The sequence below is a fragment of the Stegodyphus dumicola genome, chromosome 2 (assembly GCF_044657685.1).
Source record: "Stegodyphus dumicola isolate Sdum_Otavi_A_Nest chromosome 2, ASM4465768v1".
NCBI lineage: Eukaryota > Metazoa > Arthropoda > Arachnida > Araneae > Eresidae > Stegodyphus > Stegodyphus dumicola.
Window position 1 is genome coordinate 105010599 of NC_140769.1, and position 17544 is coordinate 105028142.

A 17544-nucleotide genomic window follows, 5' to 3' on the forward strand; every position below is an offset into this window, starting at 1 on the left:
GTGCAGAAGTAATGTAATTTTACTTTCTCTCTTTAGAATTTAATACTTAAAGACACTTCGTTTTTTTCCAAATTTCTAAATAGTATTAAAAATCTGAGTTGTTATTTATACCTTATTAAAACCTTAACTGTATTTTTTAATTTAACACTTGTGTCGCCCTCTCTAAATACAAATATTTAAAAAAAAAATCTATTTTGGCTTGGAATATTTTTTTAATTGTTTGGCTTTTAATACTATTTTTTCTTCTCTATTTCTCTATTCCTTAATTGTCTTCCCGGAAAAGAGCTGAGTTATTATATTTGACACATAGATGAAAGAAAAACCGTTTTAGTTCTATATTTATAGAATATTTACGTATTTGAATATTTTCTTGTATTATGAAATGTTTCATTTTTAATTTTAAAAAAATTTTGTAAATTAACACAATTTTAGTTTTCGAATTAGAGATTTCTTACTTAATCTGTAATGCTGAAGGAAAAGTAATAGGTACACAAATCAATGGATCGAAACCGTGGCTCTGGAAACTAAATTACAGAAAATTTCAGTTTATAAAGCATTTTCTCCCTCCTTTCTGCATGCTTTCGCTGTGTAACGGTAACACAAAATCTCGAAAGCTTGCTCAGCACTCAATTACAAGTATGTATGCATACATAGACGTTCTTTGGCTCCAGATCCACTGCTGAGACTTCGAACTTGTATGACGATTACCTGTAAAATCTAAAGACTCTGAAAAATCCGTTAAATCCTTTCAAGCTATTCCTGGCAATTCATATGCAAGTGTTACTAAGACTAGTACTGTTACCAAAAATGTTCCTAACTCTGCACCTGTCGATAAAAATGTTAAAAATGGTAATGATTCAAGTTTTGGATCACTTGTTGAAATCTTTAAATTAAAGAATACTAAAATATGTTCAAGGGTTATTCCCTGTATAATAAAATTAAGAAAATAGCGGCTAAAATACGGGAAATACAAGCTACTGAATATGCAATAGATAAACACACAGATCGTATTTTATTCTCGAGTGTCAAGATGTAGAAACATCTTTTTACTCGACTTCTGATAAAGATCGGGTGGAGGGAGAAAGAGAAGGGTGAAAGGAGTGTGGGAGGCGGATGAAAGAGAGTGAGGTCCGCACTAACGGCGGCGAAAAAAGGGGGGTGTCAAGTTCAGTGTCGTTATAAGATGTAGCCGCGGGTGGTAAAACCGCAGAGTCAGTTTTGCGTCAATGAGTCAATTAAGGTTGTGATTCTTATGTGGGAAGGACGTCACAGGGGTAACGATGTTTTTCTCTGGGACGCGGGGAGTGTCTGAGAGTGCTAATAAGGCTATTACTGTGGGTTTGTACTGAATAAAAGAAGTTGACCGCTAATCGTTTAATATACTCTTGAATAAGTTCGATTCGAAGGTCTCTGTGAATATAGATGTTGGGAATATACCAAGGAGCATTGATAATTTCTCGTAGAATTTTATTTTGTATAATTTTTAATTGTTTAATATTGGTTTTAGCTGCATGTCCCCAGATCGGTGCTGCATAAAGAAAAGCTGGGCCTAGTATGGAGCGATATAGATTACCAAGAAGAGGTCGCATAGTAGCTGTGGTGATTTTAAATTTTTTTACTACGAATCGGAAATGGGTTCTGAAGGTAAGTTTTTGGACAAAGATGACTCCAAGGTATTTTGTTTCATTAATCCAGTCTATTTCTTCATCAAATATTTCAAGGGGTGGAGGATAGTATTTCATGTTTCCTTTACGGAAAATTATTGCCTTAGTTTTATCAGTGTTAATTTTAATCCTCCAAAGGGTAAGCCATTTTCCAGTTTTATGAGATAGCTTTGGAGTTGGTTTCTTACGGCGATAACTGTGCAGGCCTTAGTAAGTATGGCGGTGTCATCGGCAAAGAGTGCAAGATGAACAGAAGGGTCTTTAGGGATGTCTTGTGTATAAATATTAAAAAGGTACGGCGAAAGTGTCGACACCTGTGGGACACCAGCATTGATTACTCTGGTGGTAGAGTAAGCAGTACCGATTTTGATTCTGAATGTTCTGTTGCTGAGAAAAGAGGCTATTAAGCGAATAAAATTATCTGGAAAATTGAGAGTGATTAGTTTGTAAATAAGGCCTAGATGCCATACCCTGTCAAAAGCTTTCGCGATATCGAGAAATATAGCACCGGTCGGAAGCTTGCAGTTGTAGCCTTCAGTGATAATGCTGATAACTCTAAGAAGTTGGTGGCAAGTGCTATGATGATTACGAAAACCGAATTGCTCTTCTGAGAGAAAATTCATGGAAGGGTGAATTTTTTGGATATGGAAAAGTAGGATTTTCTCAGTAACTTTAAACAGGTGGCTAAGTAAACTGATAGGGCGATAGTTCTGTGGGAGAGTTGGATTTTGCTGCGGTTTAGCAAAAACAATTATTATAGCTTCCTTCCATCAGTTAGGAAAATGAGCGAATTTGATAATGTTGATGATTATCTTAGTTAGGCAGGTAAGAGCGTTGATCGGAAGATTCTTCAGTGCTTTGGTCGAGATGCCATCATGCCCTGGGGCTTTCTTCGTTTGTTTGTTTTGGGCGCTGATGGTGTTGGCAACGATTGTTGGGGTAGTCAGGAAAGTGAAGTTGTACGGAGCAGGGGTATTAAGGAAGTTATTGACCACCTGGTTGACCCGTTCAATATGGTTATTGTACGGAGTGGGATTAAGAGTGAATGTATCTTCCATATAGTCCGCAAAAGATTTAGCTTTATCTTCTTCTGGTTCACTAGGTTCATGGAATAAACCTAGTGAACCAGAATAAATAATAGGTTTATAAGGTTTCTTGAATTTGAGAGAAATGTCAAATAGGGAATTGTCCTCTATAGCTAGGTTATTTAGGAAATTGGTCCATTTTTGGTTTTTGAAGTTCTTGATTCTTTTGTTGATTTCTTTTTGCATAGCGTTTAGTTCGTGTTTGAGTTGTGGATCACTGGTGGTTTGCCATCTTTTACGCATCCAGTTTTTCTCTTTAATCCTATTTCTTATATCGGCAGGCAGGGGAAGGAAAGCCTTTTTCACATAAAAGTATTGGTGGCTTCCTTTAAAGCAGAATTGATGCTGTTGGTAAATTTTGAGACTTCGTGTTCTAAATCTTCAGTGTTGTTGATGCATGGGTTACATTGTATGGAGTTATTCAGAATTTCAGAGTATTTGATCCAATTTGTAACTCCTATACTTCTGTCAAATGAGGGGAGGTATTTATTAATGGGGATTTCAAATACAATGGGGTTGTGGTCGGAAGACAGGGCTGAGATTACAGAGATATTGCATCTGTTAGTAATGTTATTTGAGATGAAGTCAATTGTGGTGGCGCTATTGTACCCGTAATGGGTGGGCTCGTCTGGAGCATGAATGTTATAATTATTTGATTGAATGAGTTTAAATATGTCATTTCCTTTTTTGTTAGCAGGTCCTCGGTTCCAGCAGGGGTGTTTGGCGTTGAAGTCCCCTCCGACAATGGTAGAAGTATTAGAATTAAGGAGGTGAATCAATTCTTGTGCGCTGGGATTATTATTTGGTGGGATGTATATATTCGAAATTTTGAATTTTTTATGTTCTGTTACAATTTCTATTGTGTTACTTTCGAAAGTGGTGCTGGGATTAGGAATTTGAGCGTGTTTTATGCTCCTTTTAACAAATGTGATGATGCCACCGCCTCTTCCTGTCTCACGATCCCTACGGTAGGTGTTATAATTAGCATAAAGTACTTTGAGTGCTGGTTTAAGGTGAGTCTCTTGTATGAGTATTACGTCAGGTTCAATTTCAATAATGAGGTTGGATAATTCATCTTTTTTATGGTAAAGACTGTTAGCGTTCCAAGAGAGGATTTTTATGTTGCATCTGTTCTTGAATTTATTAGCATTAAAGATGATTTCCTATTTCTTCAATGATTTCGACTACTGCGATTATTTTATCAAGAGGTGATTTCTTGGTTTTAATGTTTTTGAGTCCTTGTATCACTATTGTCCAGACTGTTTTTAGCGAAGAGAAGTCAAAGAGGTCTGACAAGGAGGATTCTGCGGTGCTGGTAGTTTTTTTCCCTTAGAATTTCGTTTTGAATGGAGGTTTGAACGATATTTTCGTTACTGTTTGATGTCAGCGGATGAAAGTCTTGTCTTCTGTTAGTCCAGGGATTGGTTGCTGGTGGAGGACTGGGTTGGAACTGAACTTGTTTGTTTTTTGGTCTGGCCGGGCAATTTGAGAAGTTGGCTGGGTGAGGATCTTTGCAGTGATAACATATGGCTGGCTGGTTGCGGCTACGGGTGCATTCTATAGGTTTGTGATTGCCTCCGCAACGGACGCATACCCAGTCTCTGGTGCAGAGCAGGGAACTGTGAAAAAATCCCTGGCATCTATAGCATTGTGGAGGGCCAGGTTTCTTGCGTAATGATTCTATTCTTACGTTCATATAACCTATGCGTTTGATTTTGAATATTTCCTTATTTTCTTCTGATTTTGGTATATGCACTAAGAAAAGCGGCATTGGTTTATTTTCTTTTCTATTTCTTAATAGTGTAATAAAGATAACCTTAAATCCTTTGTCAAGAAGTTCTTGAGTGATGGTTTGGGGATCTGTGGTGATGGGTAAGCCTCTTATTATGACTTTTAAAACTTTATCTTCGGGCAGTAAGTAGGTGTGGGCTTTAAGCTTTGTTTCTTCGACTATTTTGCGAATGAATCGATGTGAGTCAGAGTCTGCAGGTTGTATTTCAAGGCGGCGTCCTTTTAAGGTGCCAGTTATCTCTTTTCCGGTTTGCTTGTTTAAGTTTTTTAAGAATTCATCCGCTTTTGGTACGTCATCTACGACAATAATTGGCACTTTATCAATTCTGCTTGTTTTGGGGCTGGAGTTTGGTTTTCTATTTGCGGGAATGCTGTCACTTTTGTTTGGTTGGTCTTTTGGGGTGGTAGTGAGCTCAGTGGCTGATTCATCTTCGTTGTCCAAATGCATGTCGTCTATTTGGTTCTCTAATTGTTTATATGGATTTCTGGTTTTGAGGGAAGGCTCCTCATCGGAGTCAGAATCCGTTTGTCTATGGCGCAATTTTCTTTTTCTTTGTTCTTTGAAACCACTAGTGGATTGAAGTATGTCGCAGAAGTTTTTAATCTCTTCAAATTGTTTAGCGAGCTTTTCGTTAGAGCTTTGTAATTCGTTTATTTTTGCATTGGCCATCTCGTTTTCCTGCATACGCAGTTGATTAATGGCTTTTACAAGGAGAAAGTTTAGTTCTTTTTGATCACTAGCGGACATAATCACATTTGGGTCGTTACGGATATCTTGGATATCTTCCATCAAGGATCTGGTAGTTTCGACGTCATTGGATAAAGTAATTTTGTGACTTAATATTTGGAGAACGTTGGGTTCATCATTGAGATGTCACATGTGAGGATTTTCTGAGTTTGGAGGTGAATTTTCCATGTTTATGTTATTATTAGTTACAGTTATGTTTGTTGTGTCATATTGATCAATCATGTGAGGCAAATAAGTTGGAAAAAGGCCGTACCCGAAGGTACCCTTATCAGCACGGTGAATAAAGAAAATCAGAAGAAAGAATAAAATACGACCTGTTTTGTCCAGCGAAGGGTGCAGCAGTGGAGTTTAGGCGACGCTTTTGCAAGCCAATGAAGAAACAACCCAGAGCCCGTGAGGCGAGGTCGATGAACTCGGTACAGTAGCAGGGGTGGTAGCAGCGCAAGGAAACGGAGAGCGAAGCGATAAGACGTCTATCTCGAACGCTGTCCCACCTCGGAATGAAGAATAGATAAACTGTTCCTACTTTTCAATCTGTTCGAGGAAATTTTTGCCAGCAACAATTAAGTACTTTATGTGACTGTAACAGTTCCAAATGAGAAGATACACATATATGTATATATAAATTTTAAAAGAATTAATATTATTATTATTGTATTAGCAACTATGCCTCCATGAATATTTAAAAGTAATATTCAAATACTCAGCTTGATATTCCTCTGTGCCTTTGCCAATATTTATATGTATCTTACCACTTATTTAAATATTTTCTATTGTATATTGTAAATTATTGCTTGCTCATATCAGAGTCTTACTTGTATATACTTAAATACATTTCCAATATTCTCTAATTTATATCCTCTCACCAACAGACTCGTACTTCCAGTATCTATGTATATGTTTATGTATTTTCTTTGCAGCACTTTCTGTCATTAGCTTGAATGGTTTACCAGATGTTTGATTTAACTCAAGGTCCGTTCTTTCTACGGACCTTGGATTTAACTGTCTATCGAACTTGGACCGAGCACATTTTATTAATACTTACCCAATTTAGTACAAATTCTCACGATTCCATATCTTTTGGATTAAGTTTATGCTAACTTATTGAACTCAATTCGTGTATCAATATTCATTATGATTCAAATTATTTATCTGTGTACTTTTGACATGAATAAGAAAAGCACAATTTCTTGTTCGATCAAGGGTAGGGCCTTCGGCCTAGGCACCCTGGTGCTCTATCACCACTCCCACACCGGTCTTTGGCTCCTCGGTCCGTAGCAAGGTTCTTTAATATACTAAGGTTAGGCCAGGAACGGAAAAAGCGTGCCATTGGTTGCTGGTAGTGACGTCACCCGGGAGACAAGAAACATCGGCCGACGCGTCTGCTACATGATTTTGGTAATGGAAAAAATGTAAACTAAAGCAAAATGATCATTTTATATGTGGTAGATACACCGGAAATACCGGGTATATACTTTCCGATTAAGTATTTTGTTAAAGAAAATGTTTATTTTATGCACAGAATTCGTACGAATGCTGAAAATAATTGTAAACATTAAATTCTTTTCGTAAAGGAAAGTATTAGAAAATGAAAAACGATATTTAAGTTAATTAAGGGAAATAAATATTGTAAAACAAGGTATTTTTCAATATTTTTTCGTAGTATTGTTTGCATTAAATAAATCTTGTTGAACAGAACACATGATGGCATAACTGCTAAGACCATGGTAAAAACATAATCAAAAAGTATTATTCTATTTATTTTCATTGCTCATGCACTTTTTTTAATACAAATGAACTTTGACATTCCATGAGAAATATATGATCGTCATTTTCAGTTTAAATTACATATCTCAAGCAAAAGTATATATAAAAAGATTTGACTTAACAAATTCATATTTAAATACCATAAAATTCTACAAATTTCTTAATATCCGTCATTTATACATTTAAATAGTATACTTATCGCATTCATTATAAAGTGAAAAGTCACTTCATACTGATTCACTTCAGATTTTAGCAGAAGTGCGTATATTTTCAGTATAATCTAGAAGTACTCTTATAATCCCTAGCACTGCCAAGATTTCTATATAACATTTATCCTGACGTGATTATTTGTTATAGTAAATAATCTTCGATATTGGCATCCTATTCTTCCTTCCATACATTAAAAATGGAACAATTAAAATACATTTTCTTACACATATACGCACAATAATAATTATAATAAACTTGCCCTACATCTTAGTTTCGGCCCACCAGCGGCTGAGCGGTAAAGTCGCTGAACACTGGTAGTTCGGTCCGAATCCCGCGAACGGGCTGGCTGCATGGGTGTTTTCGTGGTTTTCCTCATGCGTAACGTGTATACGAGCCAGTTTCCCTGAGAAAGTCCTCCACGAAGACATCACACCTATTACGCAGATAACCCTAGTGTACTTTGCCATAATTAAATACACCACCACATCTTAATTTCAATTCAGCCTGTACACAAATTAAATATTTTTAATTACTAATGTATTTTTATCAGGTTGTTTCTTAAAATACTTTTGTTATACTCGAAATATGTGTTCAATATTGAATTATTTTTCTTTCTCTTATAATTAAAAACAAGTTATATGGAATCAAAATTAAAACATATGCAGCAGTTAAATAACACTAAACAGAATATCTTACTCTTTCGCTATTTGTATTCTAGCATTATACATAGATTTGTTTTCCTTCAGGTTCAAGCATGTGTAAGTTATATCAATTAAATTACATCACACATACCTGTATGCATCAGTTAAATAACACTGAAGGAAATATGTCACTCACTCATTCGATGTTTGCATCATAGTGTGGTCGAGAAATTGTTCTTTCCTCAAGGTGAGGCATGTATCAGTTTACTTAGTTCGCAAAGCTTAACCCAGACGCTGCTTCAATACATAGAATTACGTTTGGAATGTAAAGAAAGTAACCAAAACATGTGAATGAAGTTGGGTACGCGAATTTATTAACTAATCATTCAGGTACTCAGTATTGGTAAACATGACATTGAGTTTAAATATCTCACTACGATGTAAGTCTCATACACAAAATGAAGATTATGATAAAAAATGATTTAAAATGAGAAATTTTTCAATTTAAATGTAAAATAGCAGTAAAATGAAAAATAAATGTAAAATTACATCACAGTTATGTATGAAAACTACATAAATTCATTAAAAAAATAGTTATTTTATCTGGTTGTAAAGAGTGTTTTCCGCCATATAACGTATTAACGTGTATAATTCTGACACAACGCTATAGCACAATTTGCCACTTCCGCCTAGGTATAATAGCAAATTAACAACAGAAATCAAATCAAACTGTTGATGCAACGAAAGTAAACAAACGTAAACAAACGCCAAGAACTAACGCTGTCATCCACATGACGTCATGCGTATGTGGCATAACTTTCTCCCTGCACTGCGCGTCGCTCTTGGGCCCCCCCCTGGGTCCGTAGAGACTAGTCGGTGTTGGTAGAGGAACGGACCGTGCTTTGGCTCCACGACTTCTTTTTAGCACAATTTGTTGGCAACAATATGGAGTTTGGTAACTGCAAGATGGTGGTGAAGTATTTTATATTAATGCTATTGTGTGTATATATATGAATTATGGGTCCTGTGCGGCTATTTGAGATGTGTAACAGGCGTGTTTTGAAAGGAGGTGGCCTCTTCGCTGTATCAACTTTTCAGTTATTTTGCTCAAGATATTTATAAATTACTTTTTTTGTGTTCATAAGTTGACAGCCGTTTAATGGCTTGTAAAAAGCACCGCGAGACTATATGCTCATTTAGGACTAAATATGTATTATTTTTATATGTACTTACTTTTACTGTGTCAAAAATCGATTTCTGTAACTGTAAGAATGAAAGTTTAGTGTTCTTCATACCATCTCGGTTACAAAAAGAATCAGAGGAATTGAGTAATCAGAAGCAGTATGTTGTGAGTTTGAACGCTAAAGTTTTAGCGCAAGAGCGCGAAAGACTTGAAAAATCTTTTCAACAGCAAAATCTTTTTAATTTTGCAAATAACCATAAACGTGCAGGTATTGATCACGAAAAACTTTTTGACAAACCAAGCAACATCGGTTCATATTTAAGGAAAATTACAAATGAAGAGCTCTGTGTAACTACTATGCAGGTAAAGTATAATATGGAATTTTCACCCGAGAGTCTTAAAAAATACGAATAGTGTAGCGTCATATGTATTATCCATGTTATAAATTTCACCATTCTAGACAGAAACTGACGAATATTTGGTGGGATTCAATTTATGACCTCTATTTTTCTGTCATTTATTTCAATGTAGTTTTTCTGTCTTTAAAGGCGTTATTTATTAGGCTACGCTTTTATACTGTTTCTAAATACATTTTATATAATTAAACTGTAATAGAAATGTGTAGATTTGAAGAACGTGTTCACAAGTCAATATTATCATTAATAAAACATGTTTTATTTGCTAACATAATGCATCACATAAATTTTTCAAGAACACTGGCTCTATACTAAATTATGCTTATATAAATGGAAATAATCCTGTATGTTTTATTTTCATGTGAATAAATTTCTGATGGTAGTGTAACATTTTTGTTGTTACTCATTTAGGTGTGATATTGTTTGTTTGAGTTAAAAATTAAGTAAACTTTGTTTATCCACACCCCCAAGAAAAACTCATCAATGCATTAGCAATTTTGTTAATTCAAAAAAAAAAAAAAAAAGTATTGGTGAAATCCTAGTATACGGTGCAGCCTTGGTGCGATTTTGAAAATTATCGCTAACACCAAAAGTGATCCAAAGAACGTCTATGTACATATATACACTTTATACTATCATTGTGTACATAGTGTATACTATGTATAACTATATATATTCTTTGAATGATCCGTTTACTCATCGTGTATGTCCCGTTTTCACTGCTCATCATGAAGTAGCCAAATTATCTATATTACTCATAGGTAGTTTTTTTGTTTTACAAATTGTGGGCTCTTGCCTCTAACGGCATTGGCCTCTACTTAGGCCAGAAATGGTAGCCATTTGGAAGCACTTCCACAGAGAACCCGGTAAATGTAAACATCGCCAACGTTGGCGATAATAGTTCAAACCTGGTAACCTAGCTAATTCATCCTATTCGCTTATGCGAAGGTTGTTGTTGTTCGCATTTGGAGATTTATATTATTTTTCTCTTATTTATTGTTATTTTTTCTGAATTTTTTAACAACGAATAGAACAGAAATATTTTCGCATAATTAAAGAAGTTTTCGTCGAAAGATGCCGGTTCTCGGGTCGTCAGTTCGGAATCAAAGGAAGAAATTACGGCAGGAGGGGTGAATGCTAATTTGGAATATGGCTGTTCACGTTATGTTCTTAATTATTAACAGCTGTAAGCACGCAGAACCATGAGTTTTCCAACCCTTATAATAATTTTAAAATGTATAAAGTTCTAGTTTTATTAAAAATGCTACTTAAGAAAATTTGATTACTGTTGAAGGTTATTTGTATTGTGAAATATATTATGAAAAAGGATAGGTATTTGTTTCAACGTAAAATGCTTTAAGCTGCATGCAAGTAATTTGAAAAAAGAAATACTTTGTATGTAAATAATGTAAAAAATCTAATAATGTAAAAAATGTAAAATGGATATATTAAAGGTCATGCATTCATTAATTTATTACATGGGCATGGCTCTTACCGAAATACATCAATCAACAGGCAAAGTACTTAATAGTGAAAAAAGACACTTATAATAGAAATATTAGTATTCTATATGAATTGGAGAAAATACATATAAGTATATCATAAACGTAAGTATAAGAATACTAATTGTTATTTTTTAAATGAATTTTTACTTCCCGTTATGTTTAATACATTGTTTTCTGTGCTAACTTGAATTTAATACAAATTTATTTTCGTATATCACATTTAACCTGTTAGTTTTACATCTGCACACTTATTATGGTTTAATCCTAGTATCCGGTGCACACTTGATTTGGCTACTTTTGGTGACTATGATGAGCAGTAAAAACGGGACATATACGATAAACAGGTCATTCAAAGAATATACATAGTGTATACTATGTAATGTATATACACTGTAGGGTATAGTATATAGTATTTACATAGACGTTCTTTGGATCATGTTTGGTGTTGGCGATAATTTTCAAAATCTCGCCAAGGCTGCACCGTATACTAGGATTTTACCCTTATTATCTGTGAATTTGGTACTTACGTATTAACGTTGCATAAATCGCCAAATTTGGTGACCCTACTTACAGCAACCCTACGTGTTATACGTAGTTTTGTAAAAAGAAAAAATAACACTGGGCGTATACTACCACAGGAAAGGGTTTATGGCGGAATTTGCCGAGAAAAGAAAGAGACTTTTTTGGTTACTGTACCTAACAGAAGCGCCGTTACCCTCATGGAAAAAATTTGCGAAAATATCAAGGAAGGAAGCATCATTTATTCGGATTGCTGGAAAGGATACAATACAAGTGAGTTCGAAAATGCTGGATTTCTGCATGGAACTGTTAATCACAAATATAACTTTGTGGATCCCAACATGGGCGTTCACACTCAACATGTAGAGCGCATGTGGGGCTCAGCCAAATGGCACAACAAAAAACAGAGAGGAACAGCCCGTCATCATCTTGACTCATACCTTATCGAATTTATATGGCGCCAAGCTCAAGCTGTTAATGGCGAAGACGGTTTTCAATCAGTGCTAAAAGCAATAGCCAAAAGATTTCCGCCGAAAAAATAATTCTGCAACTTATTCAGATTCGAAACCGGAAGGGTTTAATTGCTATTTTATATTTTAAAACAAAATAATATAAAAAACTGTATTAAAAATTATCTGTAATTAATAAATATACATTTTCTTTCTATTCATACTTTTTTACTCAAACTTACAAATCGTGCCAACCTGGTTGCGATAATACGTAAGTACCGTGAATTTTTACTACCATTGTCTGCTAACTTGAATTTACATCACTAAAAACCACGTTTACAAATTATCACGCTTACGGCTCGCCTCATCCTTTGGCGAGTAAAACTGCAACGGCGCCAAAGGGTTCTTTCCTGAAGCGCCAACGGGTTCTCTGCGGATGAAAACCCAGCCATTTTATTGGGGAGGCACCTAATAGGCGGCCACCGTTACCTCCTATGAAGGTACAGACAATTTTACATCCATACCTTCTCTGGGATTCGAACTCAGGCCCTTTGGTATCGCAGTCAGGCTCCACTAACCACTAGACCGTCTGGGCACCCTCATAGGTAGGTAGTTGTAAATGTTACTAATCGAGGGCAAGTTTATCACTTTTATCAGAAAGTGTGTTGAACTGTAGATATTTATTGCAAGCATTATCAACATAAACAAAAAGAAAGACAATTTAGCAGTTTAAGATACAAATTGATATGATATTTTTTCCATTCATTTTCTTTCAAAATTGAAATATTTCCTTCATATATATTCGATTAATCATCATATGAGTCAGTGAATCGTAATTCTGTTGTTATATTGATCAGTATGGTGAAAATCCTTTGCCTCAACCTTGCAGATCTTTCTGTTTTTTTTCTCTTACCTTTTCTTTTTAAATCTTTTTTGGTATGTCAGTGTTTTAAACATCTTGGGGAAGAAGCAGTTCTTATCATATAAGGAAATGATACTTGTCTGCTTGGTGAGAAACAAACGTTTACTGATCTGTGCATGTGAAAGAAAGAAATGATTAATGATCTAACTGGCTTTTCTCAGTAGAATTATGTAAAATAGCTGTTTTTTATTGCAAAATACTTAATTATGTTTACTATTTTCAATATTCCATTGACTGAAAAAAAAATGCTATTGTTAATATTTGAGGCAGCAGCAATTATGGCCATAAGAGAAAAAACTGTTAAAAACATAATTTTGTAATCTGTTTATATTTTAGAAATTTCTACCAAAATTATGTTAAACAAAATAACAAATACAATTTTTCTGCATGTTTATAAATGATGTTGTTTTAAATAAATTGCTTACGTAATTGTATTAAATATACTAATTAAATAACTTCTGGTGAATTATGCTAATATTTTAAATAAATTCTTAACAGAATTGTAATTAATACTATAATTCACACAAATTTATATTTAATTACTTCTATGTATGTACTCACGTGTTAAATAACTTGTATTGTAAAGATACTAAATGAATTGCTGATTGATCATTTACCATAATGAATTTTGTTTCCATCAATGTTTACAACATTTGGCAACAAATTGCACTTTCTTAAGTCGAAATTCGGCCAGTTCCATTCATTCTCTTGCCAAGACCATGGAAATTTGAAATTGAATGCAAGTTGAAAAACAAACTAAAAGTAATAATAGTAAATTGAATATATGCAGTACTGATAACATTCCTGCATGTTTTACATAGCATAGGCAGTTTCTAGTGTAATTTGTACAATATTTTTTTCTTGTTTTCATAATATTAAAATTTTAAAGAGTAGAGTAGACTTTAAGGTACTCTATCCTTTAAAATTTTATTATGGTGATGTTGTTGTTTATCGCCGAGTTGTTGTTTCATTTATGGTAGCCTGAGTAGTTGAATGTTATGGAAACCCTATTGTAACGTAATCGGGTGCATGATTCTGGGAAATTTTGAATCGTGGAATGTTTTGTAAGCATTTTTGTGGTGTGTTGGTTTGAATCTTTAGACGGTAGAATGCCCAAATGTAGTAAGATTAATTTGAAATTTCTGTATGATGTGAAGCGAAAGGGGAAAAGAGCTTTAATTGACTGGTGTGTAAATGAAGGTTTACTTAGTAGCCATTATAAGTGTCCTGTATGTAGAAAGGATATGCATCTAGTCGAACCTTAAAACAGTTTAGATGGATTTGAATGGGTTTGTAGAAAGAAAGGTTCAGATGGTCACTATGTGAAGCATTCGATAAGAAAGAGTACCTGGTTTGAAAAAAGTCGTTAGAGTATGACTGATATTTTGATTTGGTTGATCTTTACAATATGGTAACTGGTAGTTTGGCGACATTTTGGAGGCGATAAAGGTTACTACCTGGGACTTTGGTAATAATGTGAGCAGTACTCAGTTCCGATTACGCATTATTTTGCGTGAGGGAAATGAGAGATCATGGGATATGTCATGTGATATTAATGGACGAATTACGGTTCTTTAATCGGAAAAGGGGGGAAATCGGGAAAAAATGTGGAAATTTTGTATTTAGCTTTATTCTGTGTTATGTGAAACAGTGTTGTGTAATTTTTTGATCCCATGGCCCTAACTAAAGTGAATTTGAAATGGGTATTTAGGCATTGTGATAAAGAGAAGTTTGCTTTTTATTTAGCGGATTAAGTATGGAGGAAAAATTCGCAGAAAAAATCTTTCAATAATTTTATTGAATGAATTAGAAAAGTGTATCCGCCACGTAATCAAGATTCTGAAGAAGATTAGGTAAGTTAGTATTTTTAATTATTTGAGGATATTATTTTTATGCATTGTTCTAAATGTAAGGTGGAAAGGAATTTGGTATTATTGGGAAAATTGTTATTAGCAATGATTTAGTTTAAAGTAATTAGGATTGTAAGGTAATTTTTATTAATTTAATGTATGTGCTCATTTATATTTTAAGTAGTGTTTTTGAATTTAATTATATTTTAATGAAATGATAGTTATTTTGTGAATTTTATGTTTGTAGGAATTTGGTATACGTTTAAGTTGAAATAAACGTGCATGAAAATAATTTAAATATTTGATACTAAGTATTTGTAATACTTGCGGTATGAATTCGTTGGTGACATGTATAATGTAATAGATGATTTAGAGGTAAAAGTTTTTGGATATTTTATTTATTTTATATGTGGAAATGTTCATATTTGTAAAGGGTAAATACTTTTTCGCGATCCGGTAATTTCATATATGTTCTTTTTACCGGGTTTAAAGATTGAGAAAATTGTCATGTATTTTCGTGAAATTTTTCTAATTTATGAGAAAAAAGCAGTGTACATGGATATAGTGAAGAGTGTGCGCAATGCCATTTTTGTGCAATTCTGGGATGTTTTTTTAAGTAAAAATAAGTCGGCGTGTACATGGTTTATGTGTATGTGTTATTTTGAAAAATGTGTAAGGAGTATGGTATTGTGCACTTTTTCCCAATTTTGCAGTGAATATTTGTCATGATTAAGCAGTTTTGTTAGATAAAATTTCTAGCAAAAGTGTAATTCGGCTAGTAGATTGTTGGAAGAAGTGTTCAGTAGATAAGAAGAAAAGAAACATGTCTTTACTTCGTGAAGACAAAATGACGGCGGGGAAAAAAAGGTTAGAGGTAGAGGGTTGCTGTAGGAGAGTTGGTTGCCAAATTTTCGCCAAAAAATCGCCAAGTTACCATAATGTAAAGATCAACCTTTGATTTTTACGTGGTTCTGGGTGTACGAAGCAAACTCGAAAATCATGGTAAGTGAATATTTGCTTTTGCTAGTGCTTAAATGTATAACATGTTTTTCCTTTTTTATGTTATTTTATTGTTTGGTTTAAAATTATTGAGATTATGTATTTTTTGTTTGCCTATATTGTAGAATTTGGTGCTCCTTTGACTTTTTTAAGTGAAAATATATTGATGTGTACATGGACAAAGTAAAGCGAGTGCGCAATGCAAGTTTGTGCAATTCTGGGATTTTTTTCAAGTGAAAATAGGTTGACGTGTACATGGATAAAGTTAAAAGAGTGTGCAGTGCCATTTTTGTGCAATTCAGGGGTTTTTTAGTAAGTGAAAATAAGTTGATGTGTACATGGATACTGAGTTGTGCAATTGTTTGTCTTGTTATTTTGGCTTTGTATAGCAGGCAAAAATCGCCGCTTCGCAAGCCGAAATAACGAGTCAAAGAATTGCACAAAATCGGTATCCGTGTGCCGCCAAAAATCGCCAAGTTTCGCCAAGGGGTACCCTAAACTATACTTTTACCATTTTAAAAATTATTAACCCTCTTGCTGTGTATTCGAAAAACGTCGAAGTAGCATGATTTCCATGGGATGCATTTTTCTGTCTTATTTAACTGTGCAGTCTGCTCTTTTCCTGTTCATGGCTTCATTTCGCCTTTTCTGCGATGTTTAATTGTTTGCTCAATTATGGATTACAAATGGTGTTAGATATCCATATTTCTGCGAAATATACAAGCATGTTTTTCACATTCTTTTCAAAGCTCAAAGATGTCCATATTTTAACTCTCAATTCCATGAGGCTGACTGCTCTGCACATAACCTCAATCCTATTAAGAATGTATGATAAAGAATTGTTATTGATAGGATAAAGAATATAGAATTATTGATAGGATAAAGGCGCATTGTTTGTTTCTTAAAAAAAAAAATAAAACTGGCAAAAAAATGTGCAAAGAAATGCAAATTTGGTGCAAAGATTGCGAGGTATGACTTTTCCTCGAACCTTGTTTCGAAGTTTATCATACTGTTACGAAATGTACAAGCGCGGGGAGATAGCTTCCTCGCAAAGCAGTTTTAGGGTTGCCACCTTTGGCAAGAAATCGCCCATTTGGCGACAAAATTGGCGATATACCATGGATGGTTGGAGAACCTTCTGGAACGAATTCTTACCTGTTTAGCCCAGAATGTTCTCGAACACAGGCCGAAAGCTATATAAACCCTGCTGGTCTGCAGTCACTGAGTGTGTCTCATCTAGTGAATCAATCCCTGCGGAGTCGATCGAGTTGACAGCCGGGCAGCAAGTGCAGAGTGGGTCGTCGAGTGCACCGAAGGAGTCTGTTAATGTAGCGCGGTTAGTGCATTGTCGAGAGAGCATGTTGAGCTCCGGGAACGACTGAACCGAAGAGTCGGGAGCTGTGCTCATGTGTCGTCGAGTGCATCACGAGTTGTAGCATGGAGAGTCTCTAGAGTACGTGGAGTTCCGAGAACGACCAAGCAGAGTCGGGTGCTTTGCAGGAAGCTGTCTGTACCGTTATTGCCTGACAGTCTTTGATTGTTCCAGCGTGTTTATAGTAGATCTTCAACGACTGTAAAAAGTGTTATTGGAGCTGTCCTGATTAATATTGGCTAAATAAAGTGTGTTTCGATACTTCATCAAGTGTCGTCATTATTCACTCCAAATCTACGAACCTTGTACGAACGTGAAGGAAGAAAATAACGTAACAACTAGTGTCAGAAGAAAAGAAAAACGCTACAATACTAAACTGCATTTCTAAAAAATTAACCAAGATTAATTTTCAGAATTTGCTTT

General features: G+C 34.7%; 1 protein-coding gene across 1 annotated transcript in view; it reads left to right on the forward strand.

The window, feature by feature from the left end:
- Window positions 1-8827: 8827 nt before the first annotated feature.
- Window positions 8828-17544, forward strand: part of LOC118204979 (VWFA and cache domain-containing protein 1) — a 117764-nt gene continuing 109047 nt past the window's right edge. The window contains exon 1 of the mRNA XM_085810981.1: window positions 8828-9452. Within this exon, the coding sequence (XP_085667107.1) occupies window positions 9066-9452 (387 nt within the window). The 5' untranslated portion in view covers window positions 8828-9065. The remainder of the gene's footprint in view (window positions 9453-17544) is intronic.